This window comes from Leucoraja erinacea, chromosome 2 (genome assembly GCF_028641065.1).
Source record: "Leucoraja erinacea ecotype New England chromosome 2, Leri_hhj_1, whole genome shotgun sequence".
Taxonomy (NCBI): Eukaryota; Metazoa; Chordata; class Chondrichthyes; order Rajiformes; family Rajidae; genus Leucoraja; species Leucoraja erinaceus.
In genome coordinates this window covers 113,414,701-113,439,137 of record NC_073378.1, presented here as the reverse complement: position 1 = coordinate 113,439,137, position 24,437 = coordinate 113,414,701, and the positions used below count along the sequence as shown (strand labels likewise).

Below are 24,437 nucleotides of genomic sequence, written 5' to 3'. Positions count from 1 at the left end.
CTTATTCAATCTTGCCCCTCTCACCTTAAACCTGTGCTTCTTAATTCCCCTACCCTGGGTAAAAGACTCTGTGCCTTCACCCTATATTATTCTCCTCATGATTTTATACTCCTCCACCTCTCTGCCTCCTGCACTCTGTCCTATCCTGCCCAAACGTTCCCTCCAGCTCAGGCCCTCAGGTCAGGAAGTTAGTTCAAAGTACCATGTGCCTGGAATTTCACTTAATCTGCCAGTTGACTAAACACTCCTCTTCCGACATCACAAAGAAAGATTGCAGGATGTTGTGAGGAGTGTGGCAAAAAAACTCATGGATGCTCTCTGCATTCTAATGAAACATAGATACATAGAAAATAGGTGAAGGAGGAGGCCATTCGGCCCTTTGAGCCTGCACTGCCATTCATTGTGATCATGGCTGATCGTCCCCTATCAATAACCTGTGCCTGCCTTCTCCCCATATCCCTTGACCCCACTAGTCCCTAGAGCTCTATCTAACTCTCTCTTAAATCCATCCAGTGACTTGGCCTCCACTGCCCTCTGTGGCAGGGAATTCCATAAATTCACAACTCTCTGGGTGAAATAGTTTTTTCTCACCTCAGTCTTAAATGACCTCCCCTTTATTCTAAGACTGTGGCCCCTGGTTCTGGACTCGCCCCACATTGGGAACATTTTTCCTGCATCTAGGTTGTCCAGTCCTTTTATAATTTTATATGTTTCTATAAGATTCCCCCTCATCCTTCTAAACTCCAGTGAATACAAGCCTAGTCTTTTCAATCTTTCCTCATATGACAGTCCAGCCATCCCAGGGATCAATCTCATGAACCTGGAGGTAGCTGCAGAAAATATCCTTGTGGATTCTGTTCCCAACTAGTGTCTCAGGTGTGTTCTGAGTTTACAGCCCTCATCACGATGACTTTGTTTGTAAGCACTGTACACCAGCACTGATTTCAGTGTCCATTTAGTCTTTTGGCACTAGATGATCTTTGCTGTAACATTTGTAACATTGCACTAGAATTTGATGACTTGCGCAGAAGTTGTTGAAGTGTGCAGGAAGGTAGTGCAGACCAAGATAGACACAAAGTACTGGAGCATCAGTGGGTCAGGCAGCATCGCTGGAGAAAAATGATGGGTGACGTTTTGGAGTCGGGACCCTTCTTCAGACTGAAAGTAGAAGGGAGAAAACTGGAGGTAGGAAAAGGCAAGAACAAATCAGGGCCAGCAACAGGTAGCCAAGGAAAGGTGGAGTCCATGATGGCCCATTGCTGGCTGGGGAAGAGGTGATAATGTAGGGATACAAGGATGTAAACAGCGGGACTAGTAGGATGACTGGGATGAGGGAAGTGGGGGAGGGCATGCAGGGGTTACTTGAAATTAGAGAAATTAATATTCATACCGCTGCCCAAGCAAAATATGAGGTGCTGTTTGTCCAATTTGCGTGTGGCCTCACTCTGACAGTGGAGGAGGCCCAGGACAGAAAGGTCAGTGTGAGACTGGGAAGGGAAGTTATAGTGTTGGACAACCGCGAGATCACGTAGGCCAAGACAGACTGAGCGTAGGTGTTCAGCGAAATGATCGCCCAATCTGCTCTTCGTCTCGCCGATATTGAAGTGTAGCGTTTTACAACGAGCATTGTTTGACAAAGAGGCAGTTGTTTAGGATCTATTTTGTTCCTGTTGACCCAATTTGTAGTTGGAGTTGCAATTCAGAGTGAGCCACTAGAGGGCGTGTAGGGACATGAAAAGTAGCAGAAGAGTCAATGACTGCTGGAGAGAGGACAATCATTTTTCACACTCTCCACCCGACCGGCCAAAAACGCTTATTCGCCAGAGGTAAAACTTCGTGGCTTCTTTTTGAGGTTCTACGAAAGTAATTCTTGAATTCGAAAGACACTTTGAAAAATAGTCGGCGATACTTTATGTTCTCCCCATGACCGGCGTGGATTTTCTCCGGGTGCTCCATTTTCCTCCCACATTCCAAAGACATACAGGCTTCAAGATTAATTAGCTTCAGGAAAATTAGAAATTGTCCGTAGTGTGTGTAGGATAGAGTTAGTGTGCGGAAATCGCTGGTTGGCGCGGACTCGATGGGCTGAAGGGCCCGTTTCCATGCTGTATCTCTATACTAAACTAAACTAAAAACCCCTTAGTAACGCTGAAGCCTTTATCTGCAGAGGGAAATGGACAGGCAAAACATTGGACTATAGACTTTAGAGATACAGTACGGAAACGAGCCCTACAGCCCACCGTGCCACATCGACCAGCGATCACCCCGTACACTAACACTATCCGACACACTAGGGACAATTTAACATTTTCAGAAGCCTATTAACCTACAAACTTAGACCTATTTGAAGTGTGTGAGGAAACCGGAGCACCCAGAGGAAACCCACACAGTCACGGGGAGAATGTCCAGACTCTGTACAGACAGCACCCATAGTCAGGATTAAACTTGGGTCCCTGGCACAGTAAGTCACCAACTCCACCACTGTGCCTCTGTGCCACCCAGAAACAAAGAACAGTACTAGCACAGGTAGACAAAAGTGCTGGAGAAACTCAGCGGGTGCAGCAGCATCTATGGAGCGAAGGAAATAGGCAACGTTTCGGGCCGAAACCCTTCTTCAGATTTTCCAGCATCTGCAGTTCCTTCTTAAGTACTAGAACAGGAATGGGCTCTTTGGCCCACAATGTTTGTGCTGATCACCATGCCAAGTTAAACTGATCTCATCTGCCTGCACATAATCCTGCACATTCTTCCAGATATGATTGGGGGGGGGGAGGGGGGAAGAAAGATGGAAAAGAGAGGTGGGAGTGGGATAAGGTCTGGCGAGTGATCGGTTTATTCAGGAGAAGTCAAGCTACGCTCATTGGCAGGTGGGTAGGAATAGCAACAAAGGCGTGAGGTGAAAAGGGGACAAAAAGGTGTCAGTAAAGGGGGGAAAAGTGAAGGAGGGGTTCAGTTATGAATTATTGAGCTGCCTCGTGGCAAAATAGCACAAACCCAAAATAGCACAAAAATTGTAAAGAAAGCAATTTAACAGTGGCATCACTGCTTATGGGATGTCCATAATCACATCACAGCTGGTGCAGAATGTTTTTCACCCCGTTGTAAACTGAGCTGTAGAGTTTAAGAGCAAAGCTGGGAGCTAGAATCGGCTTCATGTTCAAATTATATTTGCTAATTCCATTCAGCCCATTGAGACTGTGCCAGCCCTCTCTTTACCTCTATCCTCTATCCCAGTCTTCTCTCTCTTTGACATTAACTCCCATCTCACCGCTATAAGAGGAAAGCAATTGAACTTTATTGCCTACCATCACTGTGGAATCCACTGTGTTGGATGTTTATGTTAACTTTTATACGGTTGTGTGCCATGTTGCTTTTCACTTAGTAAGGCTGTAAGGTAACTCAATTTTCACTGTACCTTAATTGGTACATGTGATAATAAACTGACCATGAAACCATGCAATCACTTTCTACCTACTTTTTTTGTAGTGATACTGCGTGGGATGAGGCACTTTGGCCCACCAAGTCAGCAATCCCTGTACACTAGTTCTAGCCTATACAATTGGGACAATTTACAGAAGCTGATTAACCTGCAGGTCTTTGGAATGTATGAGGCAAGCGGAGCACTTCAAGAAAACCCACGTGGTCACAGGGAGAACATACACACTTCGTATAGACAGCACCCATGGTCAGGATCGAACCCGGCTCTCTGATGCTGTAAAAGATCTGTCCCACTTAGGCGATTTTTTTCGGCGACTGCCAGCGACTGTCATAGTCGTAACAGGTCGGTGAAAAAGCGGCGACTGGATCCCCCTACGCCAATGTCTACAACAACCTACCACCTAGTCAACGTCCAGCTACGGCAAGCTACCGACAACCGGCGACCCATTAGGACGGCCACGTATGGCCACATCTACGACAATCTATGTCCACTACAAGCTACAACAAGGTAAGACAATTCAGTCACCGGTACCTGTCGCCGGTTGACATAGGTTGATGTAGGTAGTCGCCAATGGAATTCACCAAAGTCAACACCAGCGACAACCTACGTCACCCTGGCGACAACCAACGTCACCCTGGCGACAACCAACGTCACCCTGGCGACAACCTACGTCACCCTGGCGACAACCAACGTCACCCTGGCGACAACCAACGTCACCCTGGCGACAACCTACGTCACCCTGGCGACAACCGACGTCACCCTGGCGACAACCGACGTCACCCTGGCGACAACCGACGTCACCCTGGCGACAACCGACGTCACCCTGGCGACAACCAACGTCACCCTGGCGACAACCAACGTCACCCTGGCGACAACCTACGACAGGAGAAGTCAAGCTACGCTCAGTGGCGTCAAACCCACTGTCGCCAAAAAGTTTTAAACATTTCAAAATCCAGCGGCGACCAGAAAAACGCTACAATTCTTTGGCCGACTGAGGAGACGACTCATACAAGCGACCATGTGGCGACAGTCTAATCGCCTATAGTTGCCTACAAAATCGCCTGTGACAGGGGCATTAGGCAGCAACTCTATTGCCATAGAGGGAGTACAGAGAAGGTTCACCAGACTGATTCCTGGGATGTCAGGACTTTCATATGAAGAAAGACTGGATAGACTCGGCTTGTACTCGCTAGAATTTAGAAGATTGAGGGGGGATCATATAGAAACTTACAAAATTCTTAAGGGGTTGGACAGGCTAGATGCAGGAAGATTGTTCTCGATGTTGGGGAAGTCCAGGACAAGGGGTCACAGTTTAAGGATAAGGGGGAAATCTTTTAGGACCGAGATGAGGAAAACATTTTTCACACAGAGAGTGGTGAATCTCTGGAACTCTCTCCTGCAGAAGGTAGTTGAGGCCAGTTCATTGGCTATATTTAAGAGGGAGTTAGATGTGGCCCTTGTGGCTAAGGGGATCAGAGGGTATGGAGAGAAGGCAGGTACGGGATACTGAGTTGGATGATCAGCCATGATCATATTGAATGGCGGTGCAGGTTCGAAGGGCCGAATGGCCTACTCCTGCACCTAGTTTCTATGTTTCTATGTACCACTGTGCCACCCCCTACTTACTAGAGGACGATATTGTTGCCAATTAACCGAACACCCTGCATGTCTTGAGGATGTGGGTGGGGAGAGGGGAAACTAGTGTTTCTGAGAAAGACTGTCACAGAGAGCGTGTGCCAACACTCCACCCCAGAGATCAGGTACTGGAAGTGTAAGGCAGAGTCTCTACCAGCTGCATCAGGTTGCTCCTGTGGAGCTGTGAACAGTTACGCTCACCCGGAAAGATGTGAATAGGAAGTGAACAAAGGAAACTTATAAAGACCTAGGACTTCATGCCCCCCCCCCCTGCAACTAGAACCTTGACTTCCTGACCCATAGACCGCAAACATTAAGGATAGGTGACAAAACATCCTCCATGTTTGAACGTTGGCGCAGCCGTAGAGTTGCTGCCTTACAGTGCCAGAGACTCTTGTTTAATCCTCACTATGTGCGCTGTCTGTACGGAGTTTGTACGTTCTCCCTGTGGGTTTTTTCTAGGTGCTCCAGTTTCCTCCCACACTCCAAATGGCGTACAGGTTTGTAGGTTAATTGGCTTTTGTAGATTGTAAATTGTTCCTAGTGTGTAGGATGGTGGCAGTGTACGGGCATCGCTGGCCGCCCTGGACTCGGTGGGCCGAAGGGCCTGTTTCCGTGCTACATCTCTGTACGAAACGAAAACAAAACCTGAACAATGTTGAGAAGGGTAGAGGAAGTAGATAGAGTGCCTTGTAATATGGTGTCGAGACATCAACCTCTCCCTCCATGTCAACTATACGAAGGAGCTAGGTATCAACTCCACAAAGTGGAGGGGGATGCAGGGCCCAGACAGCATCAATGGTGTTGAAGTGGAGAAGGTCTAGAGATTCAAGTTCCAAGGTGTAAATACCATCAATGATTTGCTTTAGCCCAACCCATATTGACACGATCATCAAGTAATCTGGTCATTGCCCTTATGATCCTTACTAATTTCTACAGATGCAACATAGAAGGTTTCCTATCAGGATACATCACGGAAAAACACAAAGTGCTGGGGTAACTCTGCGGATCAGATAGCACCTCTGGAGAAAAGGCATTGGTGACGTTTCGGGTCTGGACCCGTTTGGTGCAGCAACGTTCTGCCCAAGCCCGCAAGAAACTGCAAAGATTTACATGATGGACGCAGCCTAGTCCATCATGTAAACCAACCTCCCCAACCTTCAACCCCCTCCTCCCCCCATCAGTTCAACCTACACTCCATGGGTCTGTGGGAATGCAGCCGATGTAATCATAGACCACACACGTCCCGGGCACCTCATCCCTTGGGATTGTTCGATTTACGTTCCCTGTGATCTTTCCCCTCCACTGTGTCCTGTCCTCAACGAACACCTGCCATCTGAGTTCTGCAGCAGACTGAATTAGGCGACTACACCCCAGGACTGGCCCCAGTTCCCTCAATGTCGACTAAAGTAGCAACAGTAAACACACCTGCATGTCTTCAAATGTTTGGCATGGGTGCAAAGTCTTTGAAAGCAAAGAGCATTTCCAGCAGTTGGTTTTGAGTTCACACAGTTTGATAATGGAAGAAGCTTTGTTGATATAATGTTTTGCTAAGTCTGTCAAAATCCTTTTGCGTAAATAAATTAGAGTCCTAGAATCATGTGATTAAGGCCACAAATGGCAGCGTATAGTGCCATTCACCTGGAAGGTGAGTTCAAATCCCAGCATGTCGCATTTGAGGAATTAAAATACTGCTAATAATTTCATCGTTCTGTTTCCATACATACTGTATGACAATAAGACACTCTTGGCTCTTAAATTGGGAAGTTACACCAGTAAAAGGCAGCCTTGATCATTGTCCTTCATATAGATTAGATCTGGAAAAGGTGACATATTTCCTTGTCATATAGGTTTTGTTTAGTTTATTGTCACATGTACCGAGGTACAGTGAAAAGCTTTAGTTGCATGCTGACAGGTTAGCATGCAACAAACACCCTCGGAACAACAATAAACTAAACTAAACTAAACTAATCTTACAAGAGAATGATATATAGGTAAACTTTTCCAGATCCATATATTTAGGACTTTTTTTTTATTTTAACTGATTATAAAAGGAAAACATCTTTTACATGTAAACTGGGACCTTTTTACACCACAAAAACCCTATGCTGAAAGTAAACAGCAACCATGTAGGGTTGATACCATATCCACCTGGACCTATATAATCTCAACTTTGCGAAATACTTTAACTCCCCCTCCCATTCCCATACTGACCTTTCTGTCCTATGCCTCCTCCACTGTCAGTGAGGCCCAATGCAAATTAGAGTAACAGCACTTCATATTTAGCTTGGGCAGAGTATAACCAAGCGGTGCGAATCTTGATTTCTCTAACTTCAATGAACTCCTGCTTTCCCTCTCTCTCTGTCTGTCTACCCCCCCCCCCCCCCCCACCTTAGTTCTCCAACTAGTTTCACCAAAGATCCTCGCTATAGGATCTTTGATTTCACTGTCCTCCTGATTAATTTTACTGATTATATGTGTCATTGTCACCTTCCCCTCAGCTAACAATGAACCACTCTACATTTCCTTGAACATGGTCTGCTTTGATCTGTTGTTTTCACACCTTGCCCCTCCATATCTCTAGTCTCCCTCTCCCTTGACTCTCAGTCTGAAGAAGGGTCTCGACCTGGAACATCACTCATTCCTTCTCTCCAGAGATGCTGCCTGTCCCGCTGAGTTACTCCAGCATTTTGTGTCTATCTTTGGTGTAAACCAGCATCTGCAGTTCCTTCCCACACATTGTTGTCAGGCTGACAGGTTTTATGCTTACATTCATTTTGCATTGAAAAAGATTTAAAAAAGATGATAGAATGATTGCATTTCACCGTGGGAAGAGCTGGTCAATGCCACATCAGTGGTGTCCTGTGCGCTTCCCCCACACACACACAATACTATCAAATAATTAAAAATATAAAATTAAAGTGACTTTAATGAACATTTTAAGTAATTTTTAAAATAATTTACGTCAATTTAAGCATTTGTTCAACGGTTCTTCGTTGAAGAACACATTTAAACTGTGTTGCATGGAAATTTATTTTCTCAGACGGCTGTAAATCTCTGGAATTCCATGACCCAGAACGTGCAGGAGATGAACTGGTTAGAAATATTTAAGATTGAGATAGGTAAATGACAGGTCAAGGAAATGAGGTCTATGGGGAACTGGCACAGAGGTGAGGTTTCAGCATGAGGTCAGATGAGGATTAAGTGTATTGTTGTCACGTGTACAGTGAGAACATTTGTTTTGCATGCTAGCCAAACAGATCGGATAATACTATATACGCAAGTCATATTCAAATACAATCGGTAAAGCAAAAGGAAAAGATACAGAGTGCAAAAATATAGTTCACAGCATTGTAGTGCACCAGTTCAGGAGACAAAGTCCAATGTCCGCAATGGGGCAGAGGTGAATCGGACAGTGCCCTAGCTTATGGAAGGACCGTTCAGAAGGCTGATAACAGGGGACGAAGCTGTTCCTGCATCTGGTAGCGCACACTTCCAAGCTCCTGTATCCTCTGCCCGATGGGAACGGGATGGAGAGGGAATGATGGGGTGGGGAAAGGTCTGGCTGCTTTTCCAAGGCAGCGTGAAGTGTGGCTGGAGTCAATGGTGGGTTGTCTGATGTGCCGTATTAAATGGTGGAGCAGGCTTGACAGACCCGGTGGTCTACTCTGCTCCTATAGTGGTTTTTGGGCTCTGCCATTGGCCTAGTTGTCACTGAGACTTCACAATCTTATGACGGCACAGTGGTGCAGCAGTAGAGTGATGCCTCACAGCGCCAGAGATCCGGGTTCCATCCTGACCTGAGTTGCTGTCTATATGGAGTGTGTACAGTTGCTGTCTGTATGGAGCTGTGTGCATGATCGTGTGGGTTTTGTCCCTGTGCTCCGCTTTCCTCCCACACTTCAAGGACGTGCAGGTTTGTAGGTTAATTGGCTCAGGCAAAATTGTAAATTGTTCCGAGTGTGCAGGATAGTGGTAGTGTACGGGGTGGGTGTGAACCCGGTGGGCCGATGGGCCTGTTTCTGCACTGTATCTCTGAACTAAATTAAACCACACTCCAGTGAGATCAGCCCTCGACATCCTTGTCCAGCAAGTGCATGTGGCATTGCTCCCAGATGTTGCAGTCCCAGAACATCCTGACGAACATAAAGTGTATTTGACGGCAGAAGGAGAATAGTTTAGAGCTCTAGCACGGCAACGGATCCTCCAGCCCCACCGAGTTCACACCAACCATCGATCACCCATCCACGTTATCCCACATTCTCATCCGCTCCATACACATTTGGGGCAATTTACAAGAGACCAGTCAACCTACCAAAGGTAGACACAAAATGCTGGAGTAACTCAGCAGGACAGGCAGCATCTCTGGAGAGAAGGGATTCCTGTCCCGCTGAGTTAAACCTTCGATTTAAACCAGCATCTGCAGTCCTTTCCTACCCAATCAACTTACCAACCTGCACGTCTTTGTGTAAACGCCACCACACAGACGGCACCAGAGGTCAGGATCGAGCCCACGTCTCTGACGATGCGAGGCAGCATCTCTACCACTCAGCCACTGGGTCACCCCCCGATTTGCCAGAAAATAATGCCGACTGTGTTCATCGGTTGAATTGTGCCGATTCCGCCCCAAACAGAACTGTAGGTCGACACTAATAGACAGAGCCTTGCCTTACAGTGCAGGCAGTGGGCATTTGCAGAGCAAGGCTTGGATGTGAACATCTTGCTGTCAAAGCAACGAAAGGCTTTGGCTTCTCACCACTCGGAGCTTGAATCAAAATAGATGTGATGTCATGCCACAAGGAGGAGGCAGGCTTTGGCCAATGGTTGCTGGGAGGTTTCCTTTTACAGTCTAATCCATCCAAGCTATTTTAAAGCCACATTGTGCACAGCTGCAGTTGACGATCGGCTGCAGGGGAGTTTGTAGCTGCGCATGTCTGTATTGACTGCACTCAGGAGAGGCGAGTGAGCCCGGAGCTACTGCATCAGGACATTGCCGGCTGTCGTCCTGGATGCTCAGTGATTTGTGGGATGCACTTTATTTTGTCTCAGCTGGGATAGGACAGGTATCATCGCTGATTTTTGTTCCCCACTGTGTAGTTAGCGTGCAAAGTGCTCCTAGGGCCAGCCGTGAAGATCTGCCTTCCTAAGTCAGCCAGCCCTGTGCTCGTCTCCGCCGAAGCAGCCGCTTCGTCTGCTGACGCATGGCATGATCAGCTTCCACACTGATCCAGACCACTGCTGCCCATGAAGCGCTTTGGCAGCCTCAGAGGGAGCAAGAAACGCAAGGACCAGGAAGGCAAACCAGAGCGACGGCAGTCAGTGCCTCATGGTCTTTTAGGTAAGCAGCTCACACCACGGGCCGGGCACTGGATGGGTTACTCCTTCAAGATTGATAATACTTTCTTTGAGTTGTCAGGAATGTCATCTTCCCTCTGTTGTCAGGCTTCTGAACGGTCCCCCCATAAGCTAGGGTGCTGTCTGATTCACCTCTACCCCATTGCGGACATTGGACTTTGTCTATGGAACTGGTGCGCTACAATGCTGAGAACTATATTCTGCACTCTGTATCTTCCCCTTTGGTCTATCTATTGTATTTGAGTTTGATTTGATAGTAGTTTAGTTTAGTTTATGATACTGTGTAGAAACAAGGGCAATTTACAGAAGCCAATTAAAGTACAAGGTTACAAGTCTTTGTCTATGAAACTGATGCGCAACAATAATAATAATAATAATAATAATAATACATTTTATTTATGGGCGCCTTTCAAGAGTCTCAAGGACACCTTACAAAAATTTAGCAGGTAGAGGAAAAACATCTAAGGGGAATGAAATAAATAGTAGAGACATGACTAGTACACAAAGTAAAGACAGAATTCAATTCAAAACACAATATGAGGCAATTAATGCACAGATGAAAAGGGAGGGGGATGCGGGCTAAGGATAGGCAGAGGTGAAGAGATGGGTCTTGAGGCGGGACTGGAAGATGGTGAGGGACACGGAATTGTGGATCAGTTGGGGGAGGGAGTTCCAGAGCCTGGGAGTTGCCCTGGAGAAGGCTCTGTCCCCAAAACTGCGGAGGTTGGACTTGTGGATGGAGAGGAGACCGGCTGATGTGGATCTGAGGGACCGTGAGGGTTGGTAGGGGGAGAGGAGGTCAGTGAGATATGGGGGGGCTAGATGGTGGAGGGCTTTGTAGGTGAGGACCAGGATTTTGTAGGTGATCCGGTGGGAGATGGGAAGCCAGTGAAGTTGTTTGAGGACTGGAGTGATGTGATGCCAGAATTTGGTGTGGGTGATGAGTTGGGCGGCTGCGTTCTGGACCAGTTGGAGTCGGTTGATGTAGGTGGAGCTGATGCCAAGGAGAAGTGAGTTGCAATAGTCCAGTCGGGAGGAGATGAAGGCATGGATGAGTCTTTCAGCAGCGGGAGGTGTGAGAGAGAGTCTGAGTTTGGCGATGTTGCGGAGATGAAAGAAGGATGTTTTAATGACATGGCGGATGTGAGGCTCAAGGGAGAGGGTGGAATGAAAGATCATGCCAAGGTTGCGGGCCTGGGGAGATGGGGAGACAGTGGTGCCGTCGATGGTGAGAGTGGGGTTATTGATTTTGCTGAGTGTGGCTTTGGAGCCTATGAGGAGGAATTCTGTCCTATCGCTGTTGAGTTTGAGGAAGTTATGTTGCATCCAGGTTTTTATAGCTGACAAACAGGAGTTGATATGGGAGAGTGGGGGATTGTGGGGGGATTTGGTGCCGAGGTAGATCTGGGTGTCATCAGCGTAACAGTGGAAGTCCAGGTTGAAGTGGCGGAGTATCTGACCAAGGGGGAGGATGTAGATGATGAAGAGGAGGGGGCCGAGTACGGAGCCTTGGGGAACGCTTTGAGTGACTGTGGCTGTAGCAGAGGTGTGGTTGTGGAGAGAGATGAAGTGGGATCTGTTGGAAAGGTAGGAACGGAGCCAGCTGAGTGCAGAGCCTTCAATGCCGTGGTCTTTAAGTCTGGTGAACAGGATGTTATGGTTCACTGTATCGAAGGCTGCGCTCAGGTCGAGGAGGATGAGGATGTTGAGGGAACCAGTGTCAGTGGAGGTGAGGAGGTCGTTGAGGACTTTGAGGAGAGCAGTTTCTGTGCTATGGAGGGGGCGAAAGCCAGATTGGAGGGGTTCAAGTAGGTTATACACAAGGAGGTGGGAATGAAGTTGCGACGCAACGATACGCTCCAGGGTTTTTGAAAGAAAGGGGAGGTTTGAGATTGGGCGGTAGTTAATGAGAGAGAAGGGATCAAGACCAGGTTTCTTTAAAATTGGTGTAATAGCAGCAGTTTTGAAAGCGGAGGGGACAATTCCTTGGGACAATGAGGAGTTGAAGAGATTAGTGAGGTAGGGGCAGAGAACGGGGAGGCAGGACTTCAGCAGGGGAGTGGGGAGAGGGTCGAGGGAGCTGGTAGTGCGTTTGGAAGAGCTGATGAGTTTGGAGATTTCAGTAGGGGTGACCAGGTCAAACTGGGAGAGGAAGCAGTGTGGAGGAGGGGTAAGGAGGTCAGTGGAGATGTTGAAAGGAGGGGCCTTGGTAGGTGGTGGAGTAGATGCTGGGGAGTCGGGTACAGGGGATAAAGATTGATAGATGGTGCTGATTTTATCAGCGAAAAAGTGGAGGAATGAGTTACAGAGATCCGGAGTAGAGGTAGGGAGAGTGTTGGCTCGAGGCTTGAGGAGGTTGTCCACTGTGGAGAAGAGGGTTCTGTGCTTTAGGCAGGGATCGGTGAATATGGAGGAGAGGCAGGCAGATTTTGCAGCAATGAGGGCATCTTTGTAGTCAGTGAGGTGGAGTTTGTAAGCTTCATGGTGGACTGTGAGAGATGATTTCTTTGTGAGTCGTTCAAGTCAGCGACCAGTCTGTTTCAGTTTACGAAGTGCAGGTGTATACCAGGGTGAAGATGTGTTGAAAGTTACGGTTCTTGTTTTGAGGGGGGCCATAGTGTTAAGGGAGGTAGACAAGGTGGAGCTGAGATGGTTTGTGAGATCATCAGGTGAGATGGGGGTTGAGTCCAGGGGGAGAGCGGTGGAGAGCAGGTCAGAGAGATGGTGGGGATCAATTGATTTAAGGTTACGGAAGGTGATTTCTCGGAAGAAGCGGGGGCGAGGTGTCGGAGAAAGGATGGTGAACCGTATAAGCTTATGATCAGAGAGGGGGAAGAGGCAAGGATGGAGGTCGAGTACCGGTTGATTTGTGGAGCAGACCAGGTCAAGGATGTGACCTTTGTCATGGGTGGGAAAGGTGACGTGCTGAGTGAGAGAGAAGTTGTCAAGTAAAAAGGCGAATTCAGATGCTAGCTTGCAGGTGGGGGAGTCCATGTGAATATTTAAGTCAACAAGTAGCAGCAGACGTGGAGAGAGAGATGAGGCAAGTGTGAGGAGTTCAGTGAAGTCAGATAGGAAGGAGGGGTTTGGTTTAGGTGGCCGGTAAATGAGGATGACTGTCATGGAGGAAAGGGCTTTGAAGGCGAGGAATTCAAATGATGCTACTGGGGGGAAGGTGAGTTCAGTGATATGAAAATTCTGGTTGAAATTAACAGCGAGGTCACCTCCACGGTGGGAGGGGCGGGGTTTGGAAATGTAATTAAATCCAGGTGGGGATGTTTGATTGAGGGAGAAGAAGACATTGGGTTGTTGCCAGGTCTCAGTGAGCAGAAGGAAGTCCAGAGTGTTGTCAAGGATTAGTTCATGGAGGGCAAGGGCTTTGTTGTTGAGCGACCTGGTGTTGAGGAGGGCAAAGTTGGCATGGTGAGAGGGTGGTGGGATGGGGGCAGGCTGGAGAGATCTGAGGTTGTCCCGGTTGACAGTGCGTGCGGTCAGCTGGGATGGGGGGGTGACGCAGTTGAGGGGGGGTAGAGCGTGGTAGTGAGCAGATGGATGGAATGGAATGTCCGTGGTTGAAGTAAACAAGCTTGCGCCGAGAGCCTCTGTGGATGAAACGGGGTCGACGTAGAAGTCTAAGCTGTTTAATGACTTGGATGCAGGATGGGATGTGGTTGTTGCAGAGACCAGTCATTTGTAGAGTTGAGTATTTGAGCATGATGAGGAGCCCGAGCAGCTGCAGGAAGCAGCAGAGAGGTTGTCTCTGATGGTGAGGGTGAGATGTGTCCAGCAGAGAAGGTGAAGAGAGGTGTCCAGCAGTGAGGGTGCAGAGAGGTGTCCAGCGGTGCAGGTGGAGAGAGTATCCAGCGGTGATGGGAGCTGTGTTCAGCACTCTGTAACTTCCCCTATGCTCCACCTATTGTACTTGTATTTGAATTGATTGTAGTTTAGTTTAGTTTAGAGATAGGTGTGGAAACAGGCCCTTTGGCCCACCTTGACTGCGCCGACCAATGATTACCTGTACACTAGTTCTATGTTATACACACTAGGGGCAATTTGCAGAGGCCAATTAAACGATAAACCTACAGGTCTTTGACTAGGAAACTGATGTGCTACAATGTTGGGAGCTTTGTTCATCACTCCTTTATGCTCTACCTATTGTACTGAAGTGTGACTTGATTGTAGTTAGTGGAGTTTAGTTTGGAGATGCAGCGTGGAAATAGCTGGTCCCTCTTTTATATAGAGTATAATCTCATCTGATTGGAAAGCATGCAAACATAGATGTTCACTGTAGCTCGGTACACGTGACAATAATAAATCTAAAGCTATTGCCACTCATTGTAATGGGTTATGAAGCCTCCTTAACTCTGCAATGTACATCTATATATAATGTTAATTCTGTGTGCAGAATAATTGGGGAAGAAATGTATCGTGTATTTAGTTTATTATTAGCATGTGTACAAACAGAGATAGAGTGACAAACTTTGTTTTGCATGCCTTTTAGGCAACTCATACACGAGTACATCAGGTAGTGAAGAAATAAACCAAATGTAGAATGTGATATTACTACTATTGAGGAAGTGCAGGTTATAAAAAGTGCAAGTGCCATAATGAGGTAGATTAGAAGATTCCTTCACATAGGAATAAGGCAATTGGCAGAAGAGTATCTGATATTTTGCTTGGGCAGCTTACAACACAATGGTATGATATTGATTTCTCTAACTTCACGTACCCCTTGCGTTCCCTCTCCCATCCTAGTCATCCTACTACTTCCGCTGTTTGCATCCTTGTATCCTTTCGTTGTCACCTCTTCCCCAGCCAACAATGGGGCATTACGGGCTCCACCTCTCCTTGGTCATCTGTTGCCAGTCCTGCATTGTTCTGGCCTTTTCTTACCCCCACCCCCTCTACTTCCAGTCTGAAGAGAAGAAGGGTCTCAAACAGAAACGCCACCCTTCCTTTTTCTCCAGAGATGCTGCCTGACTTGCTGAGTCACTCCGGCACTGTGTATCTATCTTAGCACAGGAGTGATGCATTAAAGAGTCTATGACCAGCAGGGAACAAGCTGTTTTTGAATCATGTTCATGTTATAGGAGGAGAATTAGACCATTCGGCCCATCGAGTCTACTAATCAAGAACCTGTCACTCTCTGCTTTAAAAATACCCAATGACAGCCTCCACAGCCAATGAATGTTCCACAGATTCACCATCCTCTGACCAAAGAAATTCCTCCTCATCTCCTTTCTAAAGGTACATGCTTTTGTTCTGAGGCTGTTCCCTCTGGTCCTCGACTCTTCCACTAGTGGAAACATCCTCTCCACATCCACTCTATCCAGACCTTTCACTATTTGGTAAGTTTCAATGAGACCCATCCCCTCATCCTTCTAAACTCCAGCATGTACAGACCCAGAGCCGTCAGACACTCAATAGACAATAGACGATAGACAATAGGTGCAGGAGTAGGCCGTTCGGCCCCTAAAGCCAGCACCGCCATTCAATGTGAACATGGCTGATCATCCCCAATCAGTACCCCATTCCTGCCTTCTCCACATATCCCCTGACACCGCTATCTTTAAGAGCCCTATCTAGCTCTCTCTTGAAAGAATCCAGAGAACCTGCCTCCACCACCCTCTGAGGCATAGAATTTCTTCAGACTGACAACTCAGTGTTTCCTCATTTCCGTTCTAACTCTCCTAAATAGGACTTCAGCCTATTTTATTATATGCTTCTTAGTACTTGGAAACCTCATCCTTAATGATGGACTCTAATATCTTACCGACCACTGAAGGTGGTCTATAGTCTTCTCTCTTTGCCCTGCTCCCTACTTGAGTAGCGGAGTAGCATTTTCACAGGGGGTAGCATTTGGATTCAATTGGATCTCTAAGCACATGTTACACAGGCTTAGTTTAGTTTTGTTTAATTTGGTTTGGAGATACACCATGGAAACAGGTTCTTTGTCCCACCAAGTCCACACCGACCACCCCTCATCTATTCACACTAGTTCTGTGTTACCCCACTTTCCCGCCCACTCCCTGCACACTAGGGGAAGTTTTACAGTCAATTAACATACAAATCCGCACGTCTTTGGGAGAAAACCCAGAGGAAACCCGCTCAGTCACGGAGCATGTGCAAACTTGACACAGACAGCACCCATGGTCAGGGTCAAACGCTGGTCTCTGTCGCTGTGAGGCAGAGGCTGTACAAACTAAGGGGTAACATACAAGAAAGCTGGGCTGCGCATATACTGGGTGCTTTCCAGTAGTCATTTCAGAAATGGGATAGGTGACAGGAAGCTGGTTATCAAATGCTTCTATTGTAGGAAATTGTTTTGCACAGTGAAGAGTGTGAATCCATAAGGTATCTTGATATTACACATTTAAGTATCCTATTAGCGAGCTGTACTTCAAATTTTCCAAAGGTAAGTTAAACTTCAATGGAAAATTGTAGCAGCCAGGAGAAAGTGGATTAGGTACAGAAAACAAATGAGAACATTGTACAACACAATGTCCACAATTTTTGTAACGAACCGAGCACATATGATTGTACATGGACCCATGTCCCTATATTTCTTGCAAGTCCATGTGTCTATCTGAATGCCACTTTCGTGTCTGCCTCCCCCACCAGCGCATTGCAGGCGGCGGCGCAGCGGTAGAGTTGCTGCTTTACAGAGCGAGAGACGCGGGTTCAATCCTGACCACGGGTGCTGTCCTTACAGAGTTTGTAAGTTCTCCCTGTGACCGCGCGGGTTTTCTGCGGGAAGTCCAGCTTTCTCACTACGTTCCAAAGACGTGCGGATTGGTAGGTTAATTGGCCTCTGTAAATTATCCCTAGTGTGTGGGATAGAACTAGAGTTCTGATGGTCTACGTTATCTATACCTCTCACTATTTTTTTCTACTTCTTTCAAGTCTCCCCTCAACATCTAACGTTCCAGAGAAAACAATCCGTGTCTAAACAACCTCTTCCTGTACCTGCACCTGTTCTAATCCAGGTGGCAAACCTCCTGTACAACCTTTCCAAAGCCTCCACATCTTTGCTGTAATGGGGCAATCAGAACTGCATTGCAATACTCTAAATGCAGCCTAATCAAAGTCCCATATGGTTATGGCCATGCTTTTCACCACAAAATGTCCAACAATGTTTCACAGCCAATGAAACGCTTTTGAACTGTAAAGGTAAACTGCTTATCAGTTATAAAATTAATAGCAAGGTGTCATGAATTGCAAAGCAACGCTGAACATATGATCTGCTTTGGTGAGGTAGACACAAAGTGCTGGAGCAACTCAGAGGGCCAGACAGCATCTCTGGAGAAAAAGGATGGGTGATGTTTCGGGTCGGGACTCTACTTCAAATTTTCATCAGTTTCAGATACGCTTTGGAATGCAGATTGAGGGACAAAAGTTAGCGCGGGGTGCTGGGGATAACTGCGCTGCTCCTTGCTGAAACAACGAGGCACAGTGGCACAGCCGTTGAGTTGCTGCCTTACAGCGCAGGGACCTTTCCTTACTCCATCCTAACTACGGGTGCTGTCTGTACAGAGTTTACACATTCTTGCTGTGACTTTTTTCCCGGGTGCTCCGTTTCCTCCCACATCCCAAGACATACACACGCAGCGAGACTCCTGACGGGCACCCGAAAAAGGGACCACATCACCCCGATCCTGGCCTCTCTCCACTGGCTCCCTGTGCGGTTCTGTATAAACTTCAAGATCCTCCTCCATGTCTACAAAGCCCTCAATGGGCTTGCCCCCACCTACATAAAAAGTCTTCTCACCCACCACTCCACCTCCAGGCCCCTCAGATCGGCCGACTTGGGGCTGCTGAATATCCCGCGGTCTAGGAAGTATGTAGATAAGCTCAGGGGTGACCGCGCCTTTGCGGTTGCAGCTCCTAGACTGTGGAACAGCATCCCCCTTCCCATCAGAACTGCCCCCTCCATCAACTCTTTTAAATCGAGACTAAAGACATCTATACTCCCAAGCCTTTCCTGATGTCCTCTGAGTGAGGGCTACATGTATATATGTATGCAGTTTGTTTGTTTATACTATTCTTATAACAAATGTAAAGCACTTTGGCCAACGAGAGTTGTTTTTTTAAATGTGCTATATAAATAAATGTGACTTGACTTGACATACAGGTTTGTAGGTTCATTGTTTTTTGGGCGGCACAGTGACGCAGCAGTAGAGTTGCTACCTTTCAGCTCCAGAGACCTGGGTTTGTTTGATTGCTGTCTGTATGGAGTTTGGAGGTTCTTTCCGTAACCAGCGTGGGTTTTCTCCCGATGTTCAAAGTTTCCTTCCACACTCCAAAGACGTACATGTTTGTACGCTAATTGGCTTTGGTAATATTATAAATTGTCCCAAGTGTGTGTAGGACAGTGTTTGTTCGTGGGTCACTGGTCAGCGCTGGACTCAGTCGACCAAAGGGCTTGTTTCTGTGCTGCATCTCTAAACTAAACTAAACTAATATTTCAAAGGCTGGGCCTTAGAACAATGTCCGATCCAACAACGTAACTCTGGACAACGTAGTTCGTGTTGCATCAGCTGAGGTGATGATCCCAGACTTGGTTGCCGAGTTTCACGTGCAGTCAATACTTGTTAAAGAAACTGTGCTGCATTGTCTGCTCTGTGTTTGGTACTGTTCCCAAGCTGAGAGAGGATCTGTACAAGTGGATTTATTTTTTAGGTCTTTTAACGCCCACATGCTTCTAACTTGGAAACAAGTGTCACATTGACTGAGCGCAGACCCATGTCTAAATCCTAAGTATTTTTGTTCAAAACCATGATTCACAAAAGCACCAACTAAAAGGTTGGCTAATCGGGGATCTAAATTTATGATGAGGCATTTTATTGAGGTTTTTGTACGGCAGCTCCTTGCATTCAGCCTAGAAATCATTCCATATCCTGCAGCATCTGGGAACAGTGACCCTGCCTTCAATTTCCCAGAAACAGGGTTGGTTGTCTCGGAAACAGGGCGATATACACAGTGCCTAGGAATTGAGGCCACATCTGGCAGTATCTGGGAACAAGGGTCTGTGTGAAGTATGTAGATAACGGGGCCACATAGACCTTAGACTTCAGGGACACAGCGCGGAAACAGGCCCTACGGCCCACCAAGTCCGTGTCGACCAGCGATACCCCCGTACACTAGCACTATCCCACATACTAGAGATAATTTACCATTTTTTTACCGAAGCCAATTAACCTACAGATCCGCACGTCTTTGGAGTGAGAGGAAACCGGAGCACCCCGAGAAAACCCACGTGGTCGCATGGAGAATGTACAAACTCCGTACAGACAGCAACTGTAGTCAGGATCGGACCTTGGTTTCTGGCGCTGTAAGGCAGCAACTCTACCGCTGCCCTCTGTAGGGGCTACATCTGCAGTTTTGGGGAATTGGGGCACTGTCTACAGTCTTGGAGCTAGGGCCTCTGCTGCATTGTCTGGGAAACAGAGCTTTGCCTGTGTGGTCTGGGTACTGGGCCCCTAATTGCCGTGTCCTTATAACTACAGAGGGCGATAAATTGAGACACGAGGAACTGCAGATCTTGTTTTACAGTAAAGGGCACAGCGTGCTGGAGTAACTCATCGGGTCAGGCAGCATCACTGAAGAACGTGGATAGGTGACGTTTCAGGTCGGGACCCGACTTCAGACTGATCAACAGGTGACGTTTTAGACTGAAGAAGGGTCCCGACCTGAAACAGCGCGGATCGATCAGTCTGAAGAAGGGTCCTGACCCGAAATGTCACCTATCCATGTTCTCCACAGATGCTGCCTGACCTGCCGAGTTACTCAAGCACTTTGTGTCTTTTTTTGGCTTGCAAATCGACCAGCCCACATTGTAAGTTCAGGTCAACTGATGAATCCATGATGACACAGCCTGCACATCCAGCCTGTCACGTCTAGCATCGCTTGCTAATTCAAAGACAGTCATCGTCAGTGCATTCTGCACACATTAAATATAGCTCTTCCAATTCTGGCCTTTTGATATGAAGCGTCGCAATGCAGAGCTCTGTGCTTTATGCTGCCAAGGTCCCAACCTCTGGAATTATCTGCCTTAAACCCCTCTGCCTTGTCACTAATATTCCCTACTTTGGAAGGAAGTTGGAAGGAACTCTGATGCTGGTTTATACCGAAGATAGACACAAAGTGCTGGAGTAACTTAGCGGGCCAGGCAGCATCTCTGGAGAAAAAGGATTGACAGATTCTTGATTGGTAAGGGGGTCAGGGGTAATGGAGAGAGGCAAGAGAGTGGGATTGAGAGGAAAAGATAGATCCGCCATGATTGAATGGCGGAGCAGATGATGGGCCGAATAGCCTTATTCTACTCCAATGATTTATTATCTAATTAGCCTCGTAGGGTGATCCAAACTCTTTATTCTGCTCTGGTTGACTGTGCCATGTGTAGCTGAAGACAAATGCATCAAAATTAGTGCTGTGGAAGAGCCCAGAACTGGAGGAGCAATATTTGATAGTAGCAGCGTGCAATGATTATGTATGAATCGGAACTGAGAAATTATTGTATGCCCAATCCTCAAGGCGTCGAAACCCCACGCGATCACAGGGAGAACGTACAAACCCTGTACAGACAGCATCCGTAACTCTATCACTGTGCCACCGTGCAAGTAGCTGTTATTATTTGCAAAGCTCGACAAATGTTAAATTTCTCATGGGCTTTTCAACATTTGTCAAAGTAATCAGTCAACGTTTGTCAAACTAACTGCAAAGAAAATTTAAACAGGTGCAGTTTGACCTGAGCATTTCCCCCCACAAGTCACAGGTGACATTTAAGTTGTGTCAGCTCGGCAATTCCTCTCATAGTGTCACAGAGCTATACAGCGGGGAGACAGGCCCTTCAGCCCACTTTGTTCATGGTGACCAAGCTGGCATACTTGCCTGGTTCCATTTGTCAGCATTTGGCATATGCCCTCTCAGCCCCTCCTATCCATACGTCTGTCCAAATGTCTTTTAAAAGTTGAAATTGTATCTGATTCTGTAGCTTCCACTGGCAGCTCATTCCTGATGTCAAGAGTCAAGAATTCTGAACGTGTGTGTGTGTGGTGTGTGTGTGTGTGTGTGTGTATATATATATATATATATATATATATATATACACACTGTATATACATATACATACACAAGCAGGCAAAGAGAAAAATAACGTCCCTAAGTCTATTTAGTTCGGAGTCTATTTGGAGGTTGCAGTGTTCAATAGTTTGATGGGAAGAAACCGCTGCTGAACCAGGACGCTCGGTTTTGGGCTCCTACTGTATACCTCCTCCCTGATGGCAGGAGTGAAATGAGAGCGTGGCCAGGGTGGTGTGGGTTTCTCGTGAAAAAGTTAGTCCTGAGATCCCTCTTGGACCTTTCCCCTCTCGCCTTAAGTCTATCCCCACTAGTTTTTGTATCCTCTACTTTGAGAAAAAGACTGAGCGTTCATTTCATCCACCCCCTCATGATCTTGTGCACGTCAGTAAGGTCACCCTTCAGCCTCCGACACTTGAAAGAAAATTGTCCCAGGCTATCCAACGTCTCTCTATAACTCAAGCCCATAAGTCCAGGTAACATCCTGGTGAATCTCTTCTACACCCTCTCCAATTCAATGACATTAATGATTCAAGTCAAGTCAAGTCAAGTCAAGTTTATTTGTCACATACACATACGAGATGTGCAGTGAAATGAAAGTGGGAATGCTCGTGGACTTTTGTGCAAAAGACAAACAACAAAACAACCAAACAAATTATAAACACAATCATAACACACATATTCTTTTACATAATAAATAATTGAAGGAAAAACGTTCAGTAGAGTTAGTCCCTGGTGAGATAGGCGTTTACAGTCCGAATTGCCTCTGGGAAGAAACTCCTTCTCAACCTCTCCGTTCTCACCGCATGGCAACGGAGGCAATAATATTTCACTGCCACATCTACCTCGGTGCGGTGAAATGTGTTGTTTTGCATTCAAGCTGGTAAAATCAGGAAACAGACATCAACTAGGCAGTACATAAGTATCATCATGTTTCTGGTGTTGATAAAGTTACAAACATTAACTGAACACTACTATAGCTGGGCAACAAGAACAGACACCTGCATTCTCAAAGCTGTTGGGTCAATTCAGCAGTTCCCCATGGATGTGGAGAGGATGTTTCCAGTAGTGGGAGAACATCGAAATCATTAATATCAAGGGCACGGCACCAATCCCTCTGGAACCGGGTTGATAACAGCCTCAGAATAAAAGGACGTGCTTTTAGAAAGGAGATGAGGGGGAATTTAGTTTAGCCAGAGGGTGGTGAATCTGTGAAATTCATTGCCACAGACGGCGGTGGAAGCTGTCATTGGGTATTTTTAAGGCGGAGATTGACAAGATCTTGATTAGTAAGGGTGTGAAAGGTTACTGGGAGAAGGCAGAGAGAGGCAATGCAAGGGTTAGCTGAAATGAGAGAAAACAATGTTTTCTGAGCTGCCCAAGTGAAATATGCGGTGCTGTTCCTCCAATTTGCCTTTGGCCTCACCAAAATACCGGAGTAACTCAGTGGGTCAGGCAGCATCTCCGGAGAAAAAAGAGGGTCCTGACCCAAGACGTCACCCATTCTCTATCCCCAGAGACGCTGCCTGACTTGTTGAGCCACACCAGCACTTTGTGTTTGTCTGCCTGAATGACTAGCTCATACTCCCAAACTCGGGATTTGAACCCAGGGCCTTGTGCCTCAGCGGTGGCCTCGGATGCCAACCGGTGTATTTTGGATGACGCCATGCTTTTGAAGTACCACCTCAGTCTCTTTCAGACCGCACTATTTATGGAAATGCTTCCCGAATGCCGCTGACGTGAAGCGAGATAGCGGGGATTGAGAGTCAAGGAGTCAACAAAGCGCAGTGCAAAAGCCCACAAGCATAAAGTACTGCACTGGATAAAGACCCTGATGAAGCTTTAATGTCCCACTTTGCACAGATTGTTCAGGTCATTCTGCAGATTGGCCACCAAGGGGTATATGATGAACATCTCCTCTGTGCATAATGAGAATTAAGGTGCACTTGTGTTTGCAGAATAGTTTAACTTGCTTGCCAGACTGGCGGACAGAAGAAAATGTTATTAGGATGGAAGCCTTTGATGGGGTGCAGATGACGTTTTTAGCTGAAGTCGCCCTGGATTTCTGCCGGGGAATGTCCGAATGATTAAACGTGGGAGGTTCAGTCTTGTCACATCACTGAAGTTCAATGGGTCAGTGGTACTTTTTATTGTCACATTAGCGAAGTGTAAACACACAGTGAAATTCTTTCCTTTGGAACAGTCCAGTAGAGTATTGTCATCCCTAAGCACATCCCTGATTAGCAAATCGTATAAAAATAGTCTACTGATCCAGCATGCAAGAGGCACCATGTTTTGGCACCATTTTCAGAATCTAGCCCCTGCTTTAGTTGTTATGAGCGCCGTCCGATTCCGGCGAGCCCCAGGCTGCTGTGGGGTCTCTCACCCGTCGGGTCAGACCAAAGATCATGGGCCAGACCCCGGGTCCCTCTCCTCTACTCTCCTCTCCTCTCCTCTCCTCTCCTCCTGGCCTCACCCCATGACTGTCGCATCTGTCTTCTTCGCCGGCTCCATCCTCCCAGTCTCTGGTTTTGAGGGACGAGCAGGGGTTAGCTCCCTTCTCCGAGCAGGGACCAGCTTGTAGGCCGGGATCCTCCAGGTCTTGCGTTAGGCCACGGGGCTGGGGCTCAGCGGTTACCCTCTGTAGCTGCAACTTTATTATATTGTAGTATTAATGTCGTCTGTTCCTTACATTACTCCTTTCTTAAACTTCCCTTTCACACCAGGTTAGGAACAAGGATTCAGTTGGGGGTTGATGGATGTTCACAAATCTTACTGACCTTTCTGGATATTTTGCGAAATGTATTTTTGTTCCGTTACTTTGGACGACACAGTGGGGCATTAGTAGGGCACCAGTGAGTCGGGCACAATCCTGTCTACGGTTGCTGTCTGTACAGAGTTTGTACATTCTCCGCGTGACTGCATGGGT

At 47.0% G+C, this 24,437-nt stretch overlaps 1 protein-coding gene across 5 annotated transcripts in view; it reads left to right on the top strand.

Moving 5' to 3' along the window:
* The window catches only part of LOC129714375 (5'-AMP-activated protein kinase subunit gamma-2), a 376,688-nt gene that overhangs the window by 230,549 nt on the left and 121,702 nt on the right, over window positions 1-24,437 (top strand). Inside the window, exon 1 of one of the 5 annotated variants that reach the window (XM_055663974.1) lies at window positions 10,007-10,412. The exons of the other annotated variants lie outside the window; for them this stretch is intronic. Within the exon in view, the coding sequence (XP_055519949.1) occupies window positions 10,319-10,412 (94 nt within the window). The 5' untranslated portion in view covers window positions 10,007-10,318. Of the gene's footprint in view, window positions 1-10,006; window positions 10,413-24,437 lie in introns of those variants that run through there. 5 annotated transcript variants of the gene reach the window in all.